Source organism: Amphiura filiformis, chromosome 7 (genome assembly GCF_039555335.1).
Source record: "Amphiura filiformis chromosome 7, Afil_fr2py, whole genome shotgun sequence".
NCBI classification, from domain to species: domain Eukaryota; kingdom Metazoa; phylum Echinodermata; class Ophiuroidea; order Amphilepidida; family Amphiuridae; genus Amphiura; species Amphiura filiformis.
The window spans coordinates 56380240-56398580 of NC_092634.1; the positions used below are offsets into that span (position 1 = coordinate 56380240).

The 18341-nt window shown below is 36.9% G+C and overlaps 1 protein-coding gene and 1 non-coding gene across 2 annotated transcripts in view; one reads left to right on the plus strand and one right to left on the minus strand.

The window, feature by feature from the left end:
• Window positions 1-668: 668 nt before the first annotated feature.
• The window catches only part of LOC140157966 (brefeldin A-inhibited guanine nucleotide-exchange protein 3-like), a 90665-nt gene continuing 72992 nt past the window's right edge, over window positions 669-18341 (minus strand). The window contains 8 exon segments of the mRNA XM_072181215.1: window positions 669-3784; window positions 3786-3934; window positions 3937-3972; window positions 3975-4063; window positions 4065-5068; window positions 6461-6728; window positions 7572-7705; window positions 8482-8710. Of these exon segments, the coding sequence (XP_072037316.1) occupies window positions 3734-3784; window positions 3786-3934; window positions 3937-3972; window positions 3975-4063; window positions 4065-5068; window positions 6461-6728; window positions 7572-7705; window positions 8482-8710 (1960 nt within the window). The 3' untranslated portion in view covers window positions 669-3733.
• Trnat-ugu (transfer RNA threonine (anticodon UGU)) lies at window positions 5231-5311 on the plus strand. The gene has a single exon. It is a non-coding gene; the product is annotated as a tRNA-Thr (tRNA).

Consider the following 18341-nt stretch of genomic DNA (forward strand, 5'->3'; position numbering starts at 1 on the left):
TCCGATTGAAAACCACAACCCCACTGTGGAAGATTTTGGAATTCCAACCAAATTCAATGGTTTAAATTATTCCAAATCCAATCCATAAAAAGTGAGAAAGGTGCAGAAGATTTTGAAATTCCAAATAAACTTGAATAATTTGAGGCCAAATTGGGCAAATTTCAACTGGATTAGACAAATTGCAACCATTTTCAGCTGGAACGTGAACCTAGCAAAATTGTCCAGCTGGTTTGACCATAAGGTGCAACCGGAATTGAGATGGCAATGGAATATTTCGCATTCCACAGGGTGTGGATTTTAATTGGAATAGCCACAAAAGACTGATTTTGTATAATTCTAACTATATTTATATACATTAAATCAAACATACCAGGATTGAGAGTGGAATGTATCAGAGACATTGCAATACAGGTAAAAAATAAAAAAAGTTTTTAATTGATTACTCCTAGATTTCAAATAATATATATTTCAAATAAAAAAATCCATATTTATTTGACTGATTATGAAAATGCAAGCAAATGTGTGGATATTTTTTGGTCATATATTTGTTTCAATTTATCACCAAAGATCTTCAAAAGACCAAGCTTCCCAGAGTCCAATTGTGACATGATCAAGAGGAATGAGTCGGATGTCGCTAATATTGTTTTTGAGATATTGACAAAAACTAATTTAAAGCAGAAACATCAAACATACGTTACATAACATAAATGTACGCATTTACATATTTTTTTAAGTACTGTTGAATTTCTTTCATTTCATTTTCTATAAAGTTGAAAATCAAAATTGATCAGGAAAAGGTTTGTGTCTCAGACAATGGGTGCAGTTTAAAATTTTCATTTTATCATATAATTTTCTTTTCAGGTTTTTTTTTTTAAGTAATCAGAAAAAAAGATAATGGAAAAGGGCTTCAATTTCAAAGTGGCTGAAAAAATATGCATGTAAGAAACCAGGCATTTTGCAAGATAAAACTGCTTTTTAGCCTAAAACCAAACTTTTTGTTTTTGTTTTTTTCTTCAAATTTTTGGGCAAGGTTTCTTTTTTCTCTTCCTTTCACATATTATAATAATTTGACTTTTCGACAATTGTTAATACTCTACAAGCTAGCCATAGGCTTCAACGTAAAAAAGTCCATGTTTTGACATATTTTCTCAAAATATCAAGAGCTATCTCAAGAACCACTGAACCAATACCAAGCTTGTTTGTACTCATTTTAATGCATTTTTCATGCTGATTCCAAATATGGTCATGAAAATGTACAATTCTGAAATTTTTTTAATTTCTAAAGAAAATTTGGAACTTGTCGTCTGCAGTCAACACCCACACGGAGAAGATTAACAGCAGTTGGCGAAATCGGAGACACGGTTAAAGCATAGATGTTATATTAATACCAGTCTACACTGCCTTATACAAGGCATTTGCCTTAAATAAACTACATAAACGGCAAGGTTTTTAAATCAATAAATATCTGTGTATTTTTTAATCTATTTGAATACTAGAGTACCCATTAGTATATCTTATTGCACTTGTAAAATAAAGCTAGAGTTTCTTCATACAAATAATATGTGACACGATTTGGTCCATGGAGGCCAAAGGAGGCATTTTTGAAAATTGAGTTACTATAATTATTACCTTATACAAACATTAGGCTATCATATACTGAAAACACCAAAGGTCTAGCATACCTAGTTCTAAAGTTATGAAGTTTATTGATGTATATTGTCTTATGTATTATATTGTTTTTTACTCCATATTCTTGCCTTTTTCTCAATTTCATATTTTCCACTTTTGGCCTCCAAGGACCAGATTGTATCACATATTGAAGACTAGGTAGAAATACTACTGTCCAATTCTTTAAAAATAATGAAAATGAAACATAATGAGTCAAGAAACTGATAAGGAAAGGGGTATTATGCAGTTATGAAATTGAATACTTGTATAGTAAACTTTGCAGAATTCTGAGACTCTGACTAATTCATTGGGCTGTTCCAGTTGAATTTCATCACCCACTATGGAAGACATGACCTTAATCTCCAACCTAGGAGGTATAGATTTCAAAACGGAGTCCCCCTATTCAAATTACCCCGTTTGAAATTCACACTCCCTGTGTGGAAGATTAAGGTCATGTCGTTCATTATGGGGGTGTAGGGATTTCATCTGGAATAGCCCAACATGCCCACCTGTTACAACTGAATAAAGTAACGTTGAGTTATCCACATGATCGCTGGGAATAGTTTGTTGCATGTGGACGTGGACAAGTATTTGGACCCGAGTATTAACTATACATAACAATCAAAATCAAAGCTGATAAGTTATTTTGACAGAGTAACACGTATTGGCGACATACTAAGTATACACTGGACATGCGACTTTCTTTGTTTTGCCTCATCAATTTGGGTCAATATTAAAATGGGTCATATCTGACAATGAAAACTAACATTTTGTAGAAAAGAAATCCAATTCTATTTATGGAAATGTTACAATAATGCTTTAATCAAAGCTACTGCTACATGCATGTGATACGGATACCCCCTAACACTTATTACATCTTCATTAATTTCCGCCTCATCTCATAAATATTTTCATAAATTACGGTACAGTATAATAATTACATAGCTGACAGAGAGGAATGATATTAAATAGTAGTTTTTAAAAAATATATAAGCTATTTTCTCCCAAGCACCATACTACTAAGCTTGGTCCACATATCCATGTTCCCGAAATATTTCTACATCTATTCTAATTTCTAGTACAATTATTCAGGTTACCCGTCTCTATAATGTTTATTATACAAATTGTTTTTACTTTTCTTCATGATTTTATAATCTCAGCCTCACATATAATCTTGTGAATCGGTTTTGTTTTTACTGTCTGCAATTTGGTTCTAAAATAAATCAAGATACCATTAATTATAATCTTTCACTTATACAATATCAAGCATAATTGATTAACATCTATAACTGGCTCATTATGTCTGTTACTAATAGTCACAATTCATTTAACAGTCACAAATTCAAATAAAATCAGCTATTCCAGTTAAAAGCCATACATCCCCTAAGGAAGACATTACCTTAATATAATAACAGGGAGTGTGAATTTTACACGAGGTTACCTGAATCCATTTGAAATCTACATTCCCTGTGTGGGAGATTAAAGTCGTGTCTTCCACAGGGGTGTATGGATTTCAATTAGAATAGCCTTTTCAAAACGAATTGAAATAACTGATCATAGGTCATAATATTAATTGGCTTTTCATAACTTTTATCAAATTTAAGAGAACTTTCAATTATATTTATCTTTACCATACAACCCAATAACTCAAAAGTTACACGAAATAAACAGCAGAAATCAGTTTACAAGATTTGCATACTTTGGATGTCTAGCACATAATAACGCAGTGCCGCTGATTGGCTGATCACTCCATTTGCCGATAGTAGTCAGCAAAATAGTGTTATGCTGTTCATGTGGCAACTGTTGACAGTGGCTACTGTTGATGCGTGTGCTTTTGACAGCAAACATGTTATTCTTGTAAAAGGAATCTGTTTTAAATTGTTTGGGCCTTTTAAGTACATCTTGCAAAATTAAACAAATGAACGGAACATGCTTTCAAAATGTGGACGCAATTTGTACCTGATCTATTAGTGATTCAAAGTAAACCTACAGCTAGCTAGACCTGTTTCAATATGGCACTATATCAAGATCATCTTCGTAAACTAACAAAAGAAAAGAGTAAACGCTACACAATACCGTAAAATTGTGCCACCCTGTCCATAAATTCCATGACCCCCCTGTCGTACCCTGCTATTTGTCACGTGACATACCAACTGATTAATGCACGGGAAAATTGCAGGAAGCAATGCCGTGAAATGCGAATCGGGTAACAGCTGCAACAACTGCAGCATCGTCAAAATCATATCGCTCCACGTATTCAACTGCGCTCCGAATCCTGCGTAATTGACGACTGCTGCTCTTCAAAATCTGCTGCCTGCGTTGGCGCTCTGCAAGCGCCATCGACACAACCTCGTGCTGCTGTAACTTCTTCGAGTACATCTGCTTTTGAAAGTCGGCTTTTGACAAAGACCGACCTGGAATGCTGAGTTTTCCGTTTTTTGTACTCCTGCATCAGACTCTTGATGGTTTTTCTCGTTGCCACGGTGTAAAGCTGCGGACCTTTTTTGCTCTCCTCCTTCTTCTTCTCAGTCTTCTTCCCTGCTGGAGTGGATGGGGCCATGACATTGACCTCCTGCTCTTGAGGACTTGCAATGCCAAATTTGACTTTAGGAGTCCACGCTGCAGCAAATTTACTCTTATTCTTTCCTTTACTTTTACTCTGATTCTTTCCTTCCTCCATTTCATTTACATTCCCTTCCTCATCATCCTCGTCCTCATCTTCATCGAATTCCAAACCAAAGAATTCCGTCGGCTGCGTCACAACTCCAGGAGACTTAGGCGCCACCAGGAAGAAAAGCGGCTGTTCTTGATCACCGTCCATTTGGCCTTTGGGACCAACGTGGAACTCCACGTGCATCTGGATGTACGACGCGCATACCTCGTTACAGATTCCGTGAAGTCGTTTAACGATCCAATCCAGATGATCCACTTGAGTGTCGGGACTGAAGCTCAGCTCGCAATTCAGCAGCATCCCTTCCATTCCGCTCTTTCCGCTGCTAGAATTTCGACTCAGTGTACTGCACGTGCTCTCAACTGTCTCCGATCTATGCCTGCTTCTTTCCGAAACAGCGTCCTCGTTCTTTGCACCGCTGTTTTCGGCTCCAGCAAGGTCGCTCATTTTTCTCTTCCCTGCTGTTGTTCCATTTCCCATAGGTGGGGGAGAAATAGTAACATCCTCCTCCTCGGAGTTCCCACGCTTGGAAAGGTCAGTCACAATACCTTTGACCCGGTCAAAGGTCAGATCTTTGCCACTGGCATGGTTACAGATCTCAAGCAGCGTGTGGAGATAGAAGGTGAAGCTCATGCCGGCTTGCCAGTAGAGATTTACGGCTACTTCAAACTTGGCAACCTTCTGGAGGAGGAACTTGAGGCCGGGTCGAAGGTTGAAGTCACAGGCAACCTGTGGGGAAAAAGAAACAAACACATTCAGAATATTTTAGTATTTTTAGAATGTGGCATGCGTCAGGCAAACCCAATGAAAGTTACATGTGTCACATTCTTTTCTCTTAATTAGGACAAGTGGGCCTACACACTCAACAACATCTTTTACCAACTCATCATGACCTCTACACTACGATGGCCAAGTGGTTAAGGCACAGGTCTTGTAAACCTGAGGTCCTGGGTTCGATTCCCAGGCGGGATTATTTTCTCTACTTGTCTCCTTTATTATTTGCGACGGCGAACCTGGTGAAAAATTATGTTTATTAAAATTAAACATGTTCCAAATTAACTAAGAAGCATGTCAAATTATTTGTCTGGGTCTAAGGATCCCGAAATGTAACATATTTGCGCATAGGACATATAGTTATATAAGGCTCATCGGGTCCAAAATCAATGTTGTACAAGGGTGACAAATTTAAGTTTCTCCGATGCAAACTGTTCCTCAAGTTCAAGGGATTCAGGAAAAGAGTATTTTTTACAGTCTGCGATGTGAAGTTCCGAAGATAGATAATAAATAAATACAAATGCCATTGAATCCTATATGGAATCCAATATATCTTTAACTCTATGTGTAACATGCTAACTAGACATCGCAGATAGTGCAAACTATTCTTGTTCTGAAACCTAGTGAACAATTCCCCTTAACTTTTATGACAATTGGAGCAACTTTGCTTTTGACCCATACACAACCAGCAAATCGACATTAGATCTTTTATGCTCCATAACTTTTTAAGGGTGCTACACCCTGGCCAATTTTGGCCTTATTTTTGCATTTTACTCAAAATTTATAGCACATTAGTGACAAGTAAGATATGTATACTATAGGGGCAAGGACTACAACTACTATACTGAAAATTCAGCAACTCAAAGCAAGTACTTATTGATTTATTGATCAAATATTGGTTTTCCCTCATTTTTGACTGTAACTCCACAACTGTTGTCTGTGCTGAAATAAAATTTCCAGTACAGTAGTTGTAGTCCTTGCCCCTATAATATACATATCTTACTTGTCCCTAATGCGCTATAATATTTTAGAAAAATTCAAAAATAGGCACAAAATTGGGCAGGGGTGTAGTACCCCCTTAACTATATAGGTTGTACATGCACAAACATTACATTTCTGGGATCCGTGGGGCCAGACGCATAATTTGATATGTTTGAATGTGTTATTGGAACAAAATCAATGATCCTATGGAGTCATGGGGGTCTTTTTGAGAGTCAGTCTCAAAATATTGAGTTCTGAGTTCAGCATACCCAAATTAACAAAAATAAGCTGCATGGTTGCCAACTTTTATGCAAACTTGCCGTTTGGAACGTAATTTTTTCAGTCTATAATTGTTAGATTACCTACCTGGTATGACTGTACAAAGCACTCCAATAATAAGGCCAGATTCTTTGGGGTGAGATAGGCCAGTAGTCCAGGCAACGACGAGTCAATGACCTCACTAGCCATGCTACACTGGGAGTCTTGTCTAGTAAGGGTGGAGGCAACGCTGCATGGAAGAAGGTTTTGTTCTCTTGATGTTTGGTTCTCAGCTCCATAGAGGAAGATTGTGCCTAGGGTCTGGATGAGAAGTTGGTGGGATAGTAGGCCTAGAACGACATTCCTGAAAGGCACTCTGTGGGTGGAAAAGAAATGTGGAAAGTTTAATTGTAACTGTGTAGCTGGGAAAAGATTGTGTTATGATAAGTTAGTGCTCTGAACATTACAAATGAATCAGTAGCGGATCCAGGGGGTGCCTGGCAAGATCATGCAAAATCAGCCCACTTTTGACAATTTTTAGGTCCTAACAGCTCCCCCATTTATTTTAACCATCCTGGATCCACGGCTGAATATTGTTGCTCAGGATTAGGAGTTTGTGTGATAGTTGCAGGGGTATATATTCTTCCTGAAAATAGGAAGTATTCCCTTGCGCTACCACGCTGTGGCCACATCCTTTCCCTGAATCTTTCCCATCCTGAATCCCACAGAAGGGAAAATGTTAATTCATTATTTACATTAATACTTTAATTTACTCCTTCTACAAATCTCAAATTAGTCCCTATAATGATACACTCTGTACATTGAATCACTGCATCAAGGGAAAGACTAATGGTTCAGAGTGAAGACAGGTTTGGGACTGTCAAACACTTCTAGGCTCTTTATTTTTGATAAAGCTGAAAGTCGGCCTTTGAGAGTTAAATTCTTCTGTAGATAATTTGTAATCTCACTGCAGTCTGTATTAAATCCTGTTGGAATTTCTTTTTTTATGTGTTTTTTTCTCTTCTTTTCAAAACATAAAATTCTTCCCCAAAGGGCTAAAATTATTCCCTCCCCTTTGGACTAACAGAAGAATATACACCCCTGTTAAGTTGGCCTAGCACAACATTTCTGAAAGGCACTCTGTGGATAAAAAAGAACGGGGAAAGTTTAATTGCAGATGTGATGATAGTCATCATAACGAAAGAATTTATAAGCTTACCTTGTTTTGATGAGATCAATACTAGTTGTGATATCCACATCAGGGGGGTAGATGATGAAGATAAAAGAACGAGCAGCATCCTCATCAATGTCTAACTCAAGACCACAGGTGCGTTGCGACTCCAAAAGAAACACCTAAAAGACAATCAATAATGTTGGTTCAGATGCAAAATTTGGGGTATATAAAATATGGCATGGTTGCAAACATGTTTCAGGCCATTTCGCTGTACACACAAGACACACAAATCGCCAAGCATTTGCCCAAAAGGTAACTTGTTTTATTCTGAACAGATTTATTCATACTTATCCCACCCAAACATCTCACTTATACCGTCCACATTTTTTAAGGTTAGACACTATTTTAAACTAATGCGATTTGGTAGTTCACAGCATCTTGAGAATGGTAGTGAGCTTTGGCAAAAATTGCATTGATCATTTCATAGCGAGTGTGTAGAAGGATTCAAATATCACAGATACTAAGTATACTTTTGTAGGTCCTGTGGTTCTTGAGTCATGTTGTAAATAATATATTGATTTAGATAATGAAAAAATCGAGACAAGGTCCATTATTGTGGAATTTTTTTGATGATAATTTAAGAAATGTGGCATCACAGTTTACTTTTAATGCTTTGCATGCTAGCCATAGGCTTCAACATGAAAAGCCCCAAGTTTTGAGATATTTTCTCAAAATATCAAGAGCTATCTAAGAACCACTGAACCAATACTGGGCTTGTTTGTACTCATTTTAATGCATTTTTCATGCTGATTCCAAACATGGTCATGGCAATTTACATTTCTGAAAAATGAAACGTGTCGTCTGCAGTCGACACCCGCATGGAGAGAGTTAAACTGTGTAAATATTTCACTCCCAAACATCTTCAATTCACCAACCCACACCCCTCAATCCCTACCTGTTGTGCCAACTGCTGTAATCTCACGCAATCGGCCTCGCTCGCATCCCTCCTGGCCGCTACTTTAACGGAGCACACATCGCCCATATATTCCTCTGAACCTGGGTGGAAGCACGCCATCAGTAGTTTTATACTACGCAGACTCGCTGTGATTGCACGCTGCATGCCACGGCAGGCTACCGTCCACATGTCATTGGTGAACACGGGACCTGCACTAAGTAGTAGGTGTCTGTGGATGAAACAAAAAAAATGCAATAATGATTAAAGTTAATGTCTTGACTCAACATGTTAATGACCGCCTTTGGTGAAACCCAGGCGGCGAGTGGCATGATAGAGCCGGCAACTTGTGAAACCGCCCGGCCGTATGGCATTTTCCATATACTGGTTAGTTTTGTGGGGTTCATTATCGAACCCCAACGGTTTTAGCTTGTATTTATATTATTTATTAACATAGGCCTATTTGTTTGTGATATTTCAAGCGTTTTAAAATTTCAAAATAATCCTATTCAATTACACGGTTGACGATGAAAATTTACTGAATTTAGAGAATGAACTGCGACCCTTTTTACGCGTTTTCATTATCGCGGATGGTGTACAGGCCACAATGGGAGTGACCCCCCCCGGGGGTACATTTCGACCCATGTTGCACTAGATAGCAAATCAGTTAAGTACAGAAAGTTGAAATGGGAGAAATGTATTATGGGAAGTGTATCTTCTCTGGGTGTAACCAGGCTAGTGGTACTTGGTACAAACTGCTTATACCGATTCTGAGGACAAAAACTGTTCAACAGTGATTCCCTGCTTTGTACACAGCGGTCAGGTCATGGTATGTTTATGTCATTATGTGACAAACAATGCAGGTCAGACAGGTCGGAGGTCAGTGAACTGTGCAACGCCTTCTGTGTAATAATACCCAATAAATCACCTTTTTGTACCGCTCGCAGAACGTGCAGTTTGCATAACAACAGCCTAATATGGGCATAATGGCTGCGCCCAATGAACCACATACATCGCTGTCAATTTTTTTTTGTTTTGATTTGTGAAATCTTTATTGAGGGATTTAAACTACTTCAGTGGCAAGCACTGCTTTCCAAGCAGGCCCTCACACAATGATTTTTACAACATTATTACAGAATATTTCCAAAATAATATGATATTTAAAATTTATACAAAAACATCAATAATAAGTATGAAAGAGAATAAATGCATCCCAAGTACATGAACGATATAAATCTAAAAATACATACAATATAAAAATAAATGATTATGATTTAGCAGAAATACTTATGCATGTCTTGAATTGATGCAAAGACAGAGTTTCAAGGTTTACGATATTAAGCCACTTTGCACGGTTCCGCCATTATGCACTATAAGGGAGAGCCTCGAACTGGCAGCATACATGAAAGGAAGAATTACGTAACCTTACACAGAATGTTATATGACTGGTTCAATTCCCATTCATGTATGCTGCCAGTTCGAGGCTCTCCCCGCACATAGTGCATAATGGCGGAACCGTGCAAGTGGCGAATGATGGTGATAAGTTATTCCATAAGTTTGCAGCTCTTACAATAAATGTACGTTTACCACTATTAGAATTGTATTTAGGCACGATCAATGTGTTAGAAGAATGACTCCTTGTATTGTGATCATGAGCATTATGAACAAAGTCAAATTGATTACATAAATATTCAGGACAAATATTTTTGATGCATTTAAAGGTAAGAATAATCATATGATTAGACCATCTATCACAAAGTTTAATCCAATTTAAAGAATTTAACATATCATCTACTGGTGTTCTGATATCAGCAAAGAGAATTGTTCTAGCTAATCTGTTGTGAAGTACTTGAAGCTGATATTGATTGGTTGCAGAACAGTTAGACCAAACACTGCTGGCATAGTCGAAATGTGGAATTACAAGTGCATTAGAGAGCATAACTAAGGTTTTATGAGGAAGGAAATACTTTGCACGTTTCACAACACCAATTCTCTTGGAAACATTTCCAGATAAATAATCAATATGTGATGACCAAGACATATTACTATCAAACTTAATACCAAGATATTTGAAAACATCAACTCTTTCAATAATTTTATCATCAAATGTGAGAGTTATGTCATTGTAATGATTAAGTGTTTGATTAGTTCCAAAAATCATAAACTTAGTTTTATCAGTATTTAATGTGAGCTTATTAGCTTTAAACCAGTTAGCAACAGATTTTAGGTTAGATTCTAGTTGCACTTTTAGATCATCAACATTTTTTGCTTTACACATAAGAGAAGTATCATCTGCATACATTACTGTCTTACAAGTTACAACATCAGGTAAACAATTAACAAAAATTATAAATAGCAGAGGACCTAAGATTGAGCCTTGAGGAATTCCAGTATTATAAGTTTTGAAATCTGACAGAAAAGAATTCACATGCACAGCTTGAGCCCTATTACTTAGGTATGATTTAAACCAAGCAAGTTCATTACCTATAATACCATAGTCAGCAAGTTTATTAATTAGAATTTCATGATTTACCATATCAAACGCCTTTTTAAAGTCTAAAAATATAACTCCTGTTGCAAAACCATTGTCCAAATTATTAAGAATATAATCTTGAACATCTAATAAAGTTGTTGTTGTGGAATGATTGGATCTAAAGCCAGATTGAGAATCAGAAAGGATATTTCTACTACAAAGATAATCATATAATTGGTTATGAACAGTTCTTTCAATAATCTTTGAAATAATTGGCAAGACAGAAATTGGCCTGTAATTGCTTACATTATTCTTATCACCAGATTTAAAAATTGGAGTAACTTTGGCTTTTTTCCACTCATCAGGAAATTTGGAACTGTTTAAAGAAATGTTACAAATATGAGCAAGTGATTTTGACACATAAGGAGCAGCCAATTTGAGTAGTTTTACACTGAATTTATCTAAACCGGGTGACTTATTATTATCCATATTACATATTTGATTGAATACAAAATCATATGATACAGAATAGAATCTAAAACTCTCACTATGGTTACATCGAAATATACTACTTTCTCCATATTTACATGGGCAGATGATATCAATATTATCAAATTGTTTACTAAGTTCTTCACCTACTGAGGTGAAGAATTGATTAAATGAGTCAGCAGTGTCTTTACCTGTAGCAATATTACCATGACCATTTTGGCTTATAATGTTAGGCACATTTGGCTTATCCTTTTACTTGGAATTACTTTTTAAGTGTTTTCCATAGTTTCTTACTATCATGTACATTATCATTAATTGCCTTTTCAAAGTGCTTCTTCTTCAAATAAAATTTCATATTGTTAACTCTGTTTCTAACTGACTTAGCTTTTTCCCAATCATCAGGGTCATTTGTTTTATGAGCCTTGGCATACAAATAATCCCTATCCTTACACAATTTAAGAAAATTACTGTCTACCCATTCAGGGAGATGCCCCTTTATACGCTTAGTTTATCACATGCTTCATTAAACAATGATTGCCACTTAGATGAAGCATCATCAACATCATCAATACAGTTTACTTGCAAGGCTTATATTAACCAGGCACCCAGGCTTTTTTTACCCCATGGTTGCCCAGTTTTAGCTCCTGGTATGTTCAATATTTTACACTGTAAACTATAGGACCAGGAGCCATCTTTGGGTACAGGAGCTCTTTTTAGCTCCTGGTCCAGCCATACTTAATATAAGGCCTGTTTACTTGTTCCCAATCAATATTCTGAATTGTGTTCACAAAGTGTGATTCATCAAAATTTTTGAAGTTTCTTGATTTGACAGTTCTTGGAGGTAATGATTGGCGCATTCTCTAAACATGGTCATATCATCGTCATATGGCTATAAATCACCTTCTGCAATGGCTACGACAAGTTTGCGCATGACACACTCTTAGACACTGTCCATGCTCTTACACAAGGTCCTGAGCTCACACAGTCCTCACTTTTGCGATCGAAGTAGTGACTCTCTTAATTTAGTACTCTCATGTGAAACCTAAGGGAAATAAATCTGAATCTGCAATCTGAAAAACACAAGCTGTCTAAAATAAAGATTATTAAGACATTAACAGCAAGTAAAGCTGATAACACATTTAACCTCCTATATACTTCGCAAATCCTGGTTAGAAATAGATTTATTGGTTTGGCAGAGAGAGCATTTGAGATATGATCTTCTGTGGCAGGCTAAGTGGGATCATAATTATTATACATGTAGGTCTTTTCACAGCAAGGTTGTGAGATCTGATACACCAGTTTTCACCCTAATGTGGCAGTGATGTCAAAGCACAGAGGCAGCTGTTTCACTCGCTCATCTATGCGCCATCTTTAAGCGTGTGCATGCCAGCGTTTTGAGCGAACACTAGCGATTTGAGGCTGTGCCCAATGAAATGCACACTGATGTCACTGCCACATCAGGGTGAAAAATGGTATAGAATGTCGTAAGGCATGGTTCAACAATGTGAAGCTCTTTTCCTATCCATAGCTTATTATACAGGATCTGAACTAATCAATAACCATTCCTGTTGCAAAATCAATGTTGCTATTCTTAAGGCCAGAGTAATGGAAGACACATTCGTCCATGCCCGAATTTGAGATTTCTTGATATTTATCAACACTAAGATGTATTCTTTCACTTGAAACTGATAAAATACAACTTTTTAATATTTACACATATTTTTGTTTGATTTATTTCACTCTTTTCAACTCTAAAAAGTCACATGGCTCAAGACAGCTTAGTAAATTGGCGGAAATAATGAGTCAGAAATGCGTGAATGCGAAAATATTGTGATTACGCTACTGCGTGACGCAACTCTGATATATGTCCAACGCAGTCAAGGTGCATTCGGTATGTTGTTAACACTGGCAAATGCGGTGTAAACAAAACAAAAATTTGCAGTCAAAATGCCACTTAAATTTTTTAATTATTTTGAATTTTGGCGCACTAAAAGCAGACATTATAAATTCATTGGTGCAAAAAGATGCATATTTAGACCATGCACCAGATACAGCTTTTACAAGCGTGAAAGTCTTGCCGTTTTAAAATATAAGGACATTTTGTGCATAATTTTGACATTTTTTTTACTAAAACATCGATTTCTCATAGTTCACTTTTGACAAGATAACTCGAAAAATATGCAAGCAAAAGGTAAACTTTTTGCACTATCGTTTAGAGTACATCAAAGTCTAGGGAAGGTTTTCTCATTTTTTCAAAATATTTGTTTCAAACAAAAATATACACCATTATGTGCAATTTTTAGCTGAATCGAGTGACAAAAATGCTTTTTTCACATGTTTTTTTCAATATTTCGAAAACAGAGACGAATTTCAAAAAAAATAAAAAAACATTCCTAGAAGTTCGTGTCTCTTCTTCATAAAAAGCTAACTGAATTTTTTTTACTCCGATCGGATTTTTTTAAAAAGTTGTCACAAAAAAATTGGGGTAAAAAAGTGATTTTTTGTGATTTTTTCAAAAACCTCAAGATTTTTGAAAAATCTGACGTCACCATGGGATTCCTTGACTCATTTCCTTTCCAAAAATGTATAGTTTTATATACTTTGGACATACAATTCAGAAATAATGATGCTCGAAAAGGGCCATGTTCTCTCCCATTACTCTGGCCTTAAGTGATGTCACACATCACATGATCTGCATAAACCAATCACTAAATACCAGCTTGATCTATTGTTTAGAATATTAATTTACTATTTCAACTTATGAACTAATACATTGAAGGCATATTAAATAGGGACAAGGTCTCAAATAGGTTGTTCCCATGGACGAAAGAGATAACAGACAAACTCCAAACAGTCAAAGCCTCAGTATCATCTGATAATGAGGGCCAATTGTTCCATTTGAAATGCGACAGGCGAAACTGCTACCCACTTACCGCATATTTTTAGTCTAGACGCGCGTATATGCGAAGGCACACTATCAGCCGTCATGAATATACGAGAATTCACATAATGCATGGGGACTTTGCCTGTTGATAAATAATCTGTAGTAGTCTGTGGATGTTCCATATTAAAGTGAACACCACCATTACACAAAGGTTCCCATGCATTAAGTAAACAGCTGACCCATGTAGTGCGCGAGCACTGCCAATTCAAGCAGCCTTTTAGTTGTATATTGTTGCATATGTCTTATGTGATCTTGATAGAAGAGATTTCAGTTATGATAGCAGTAAATATAATGTTATTAAAACATGACTGTTAAACCAGACTTGAATGTTTTGTTTTAAAAAGTGTCATATTTGACTCAAGTGTCCCAAATTGATCAGCTCGGGTCAGTGGGTTAGATTTCTTTTTTTGCATTGAGGGCAGTGTTGTAGTCGAGTCCTCGTCATCCGAGTCCGAGTCCGAGTCCTTGGTGTCCGAGTCCAAGTCCGAGTCCTTGCCAATTTTTGATGTCCGAGTCCGAGTCCGAGTCCTCAATGTTCGAGTCCGAGTCTGAGTCCTTATGTATCAAATTCAAGCCCGGGGTTTTCACCAATACTTTATCAACGTAGGTCTATAATTAACCAGAATTTTAGTTCTATATTATTTTCTTGTAAATGCATAATTTGCTAGTCCCACCAAGCATGCCTAGTATTGTTTTGGGGCTGTGCAATAATCATGCGGAGCCCGGGGAGGGGTGAAATTGCAAAAAGTGCTTATACCCTCTCGGCCTGCCAAAACTCGCTACACCCCCCCCCTTCCCGGCCTGCCAAAAAATCTTTGCCCCCCCCCCTTTGCATTTATACGCCATTTTTTGGGATCACAATTTACAAACTCTAAAAGGTTTATATATAATTATGTTGCGAGCGCAGCGAGCAGGAAAATTTGCATTATGTAAGCGTTTACGTACTGTTTTCTAAGCCTTTTTAGAGCGTTTTATTTGAAAGGTGCCTCATATGTGCCAAAAATTGCTTGTTCCCCCCTCTCGGCTTGCCTCCCTTTCGATCGGTCAAAAATATTTAACCCCCAATTGTACCCAATGCTCATAATTTTTGCTCAGCCCCTTAGGTAGCATATACCTTGGAAACAGAGCATAATCACAGACTCAGAGTAACTTAGGCCTATTAGGCTTGTGTTTTAGGGAGGCAAAGATGCAATATTACAATCAAAATATGACGTCACTACCAATGTAGTATTATTCCGGGGGTGGGGGGTCACTCACATGTGCGGCGGTCACATGTGCGGCGGTCAAGGGTCCCCTTATCAGGCTCTCCGGCAGTTCCTTAACACATTTGCATCATATGCTCCAGTTCGTTGAAAATTGTAGCTCTTTAGCTCAAATTTGGAAACATTTTGAATTTGTTAGCTTAAAAGCCTATAATTTTTGGCCCAATTTTAGTTCACAGACCTCCACAAACATGTTGAAATTTCAGTTCATCAAGCCCCTATTTTGCCCCCAAATCAGTTCTTATAGTTCCTAAAGTTCGGCGCCGCACACTCCTGCCAAAATTTAACTTGAGTGCCCCAGAGTATTATTATTATTCATGTACATTCTAGACTTGCGTCTAATAAAGCAGTCATGTCAAAACAAACGAATATGATTAAAATCCATTTAACCAATTAAAGATATAACCGAAAGCAATCTTGCTTTTTGGTTGTAATTTTATTTACAAACTGAATGTATGTGCATGCAAAATTACTTAAATTAATCACGTGATGTGATCATTGATCAAGCATAAGAAGAAGTTTACAATGAACGAAAATAAAAGACCTAAAAAGACCCTATTTTGCCGGACTCGAGGAGGACTCGAAGCCGAGTCCCCAAGTCCTTGGGGTCCGAGTCCGAGTCCAAGTCCTTAGCTTCCGAGTCCAAGTCCGAGTCCGAGTCCTTGAAAAAAGGACTCGAGTCCGCCGAGTCCCGAGTCCTCCAACACTGATTGAGGGGATGGAAAATTTTCTTGAAGTATAGTGAATGCAGCACCTTTTGGCGACCGAATAAGTGTATGGTACAAATGTGTGCGAAATGTGCAAAAAAGCTAAACTGGTGAAATATGGTGCGCAAAAGTGGAATAAATTTGCATGAAGCGCGCAAAAATTGGCACTTGTTAGGCAAAAATATGAGGTTAATTTGGTCAGAGACCCACATCCAGGTGTCAACACTGGAGGGGATGACATGATTGTATGGACCACCCCCTATATCAAAATATTGGGGGGAACTTACCCTCCATCCCCCCGGGATCTACACCTATGGCTCGGGTATACCTTTGCAAGTACTAAAAGCATGTTATACCAGTTGGTAAACTTGCGTACAATTTAAAGAGGCGTGGTCCGATTTTTCATTTTTTAAAAATGTTTTTGTATTTCAGATTGAAGCCTGCCATTAAAACAATTTCCAAATCCCGACTTGTATTTCAGATGTATTACTTCAGCGTTTTTATATGAGAAGCAAAAATGTGTATAACAATGTCCCATAGGATAGAACATACACTTGGGGGATGAGGTCAATGTAAATATATTACATGAAGTCAATATTTCATTCAAATTTTTTATGATTAAAAAACCACCTCAAATGTAAATTGTATCGATTTTAAAAATTGTAACAAGGGTAATTTTACAAGACAGTATGATGTTTCCTGGCACACATGCAGGTTAAAATGAAAACTATTGATGAATTGTACCAAAAATATTTAATTTAGTTAAAATAATGAAGATATAATGAAAAGTGACCTTGCCTCATTTTAAAAACTGCAGGAAAAACAAATCAAGTGTAGCCTACAGGGCACAATAATAATACCTACAATCAAAGAAATTAATGTTGGTACACTCGGGCATACTAAATGTAAATCGCCACCCCTCTCCCCCGGTTCAATGTTGATGAAATCACTTTTTCCATTGGGCTCTCCAGTCTCCCCAACATTGATTGAGGGGCAATGGGGGAGGGAAGAGGAAAGGAGAAGGTATGTACTTCTCATCAAACATAGTTATACTAATTTCACTTAACTCTCAGAGCGGTAATGAAGATTTCCAACATATTGTCAAGGTGTACCAACTATTAAATTCCTTGATTGTCCGAGGCGAACGCAAAATATGACATCTAAAATTCGTTTTTGTCTCATAACTCAACAACAGAATATCGTATGAACTTCATATTGCACACGATGTAGGAGTGGACCATGTGCTTTAGAATGAGTAAAAAGTGTTGATAAATAAATTGGTTTATTTAGGAAGTGGTCACTGAAAGCATCTCCTATGCTAAATTACGTCATATTTCAGTATTAGGCTCTAAACGGCAAAATATGCATCTAAATTTCGTTTGAACTCATAATTCTACAACGGAATGTCATATGAACTTCATATTGCACATGATATGGGAGTATACCATATGCTTTGGAATCTTAATAAAATTGTTGATAAAGAAATTGGCTTTTTTTTTTAGGGAGCGGTCAGTGAAACAACCCATACCCTAACCTACACGAATTTCATGATTAGTTCTCTATGCTGTCGCTACGCAAAGTTAGTTTTTGTGCTATATCTTAAAACGGAAGTCATATCAAACTGTTGTCACTCACAAGTTTTTGGTAGATACTCTCCTATTGAAATGTGTTACAAACATTTTGACGGCAAAGAAATGTGTTTGTTTAGGGAGTGGTTATTGAAAACATCCACAATGCTGAGTTTTATATAGGCCAAATAAACACGTTTTCTAATAATACGCGTATATTCACACGCTGTTGCATATTTCTTCTTAATTATCATAATTATTTTAGCACGAATTACTGTATACGAATATTTGGTTGTCCTAATTCAACGCCTAATTATTGTTGAAAACAAATAATATAACAAAGTCAGGAATTGGTCATAAATCATTCATTACATAATTATGTATTAGTTATCTTCAGTAGACAGCATGATTCAATGCGTA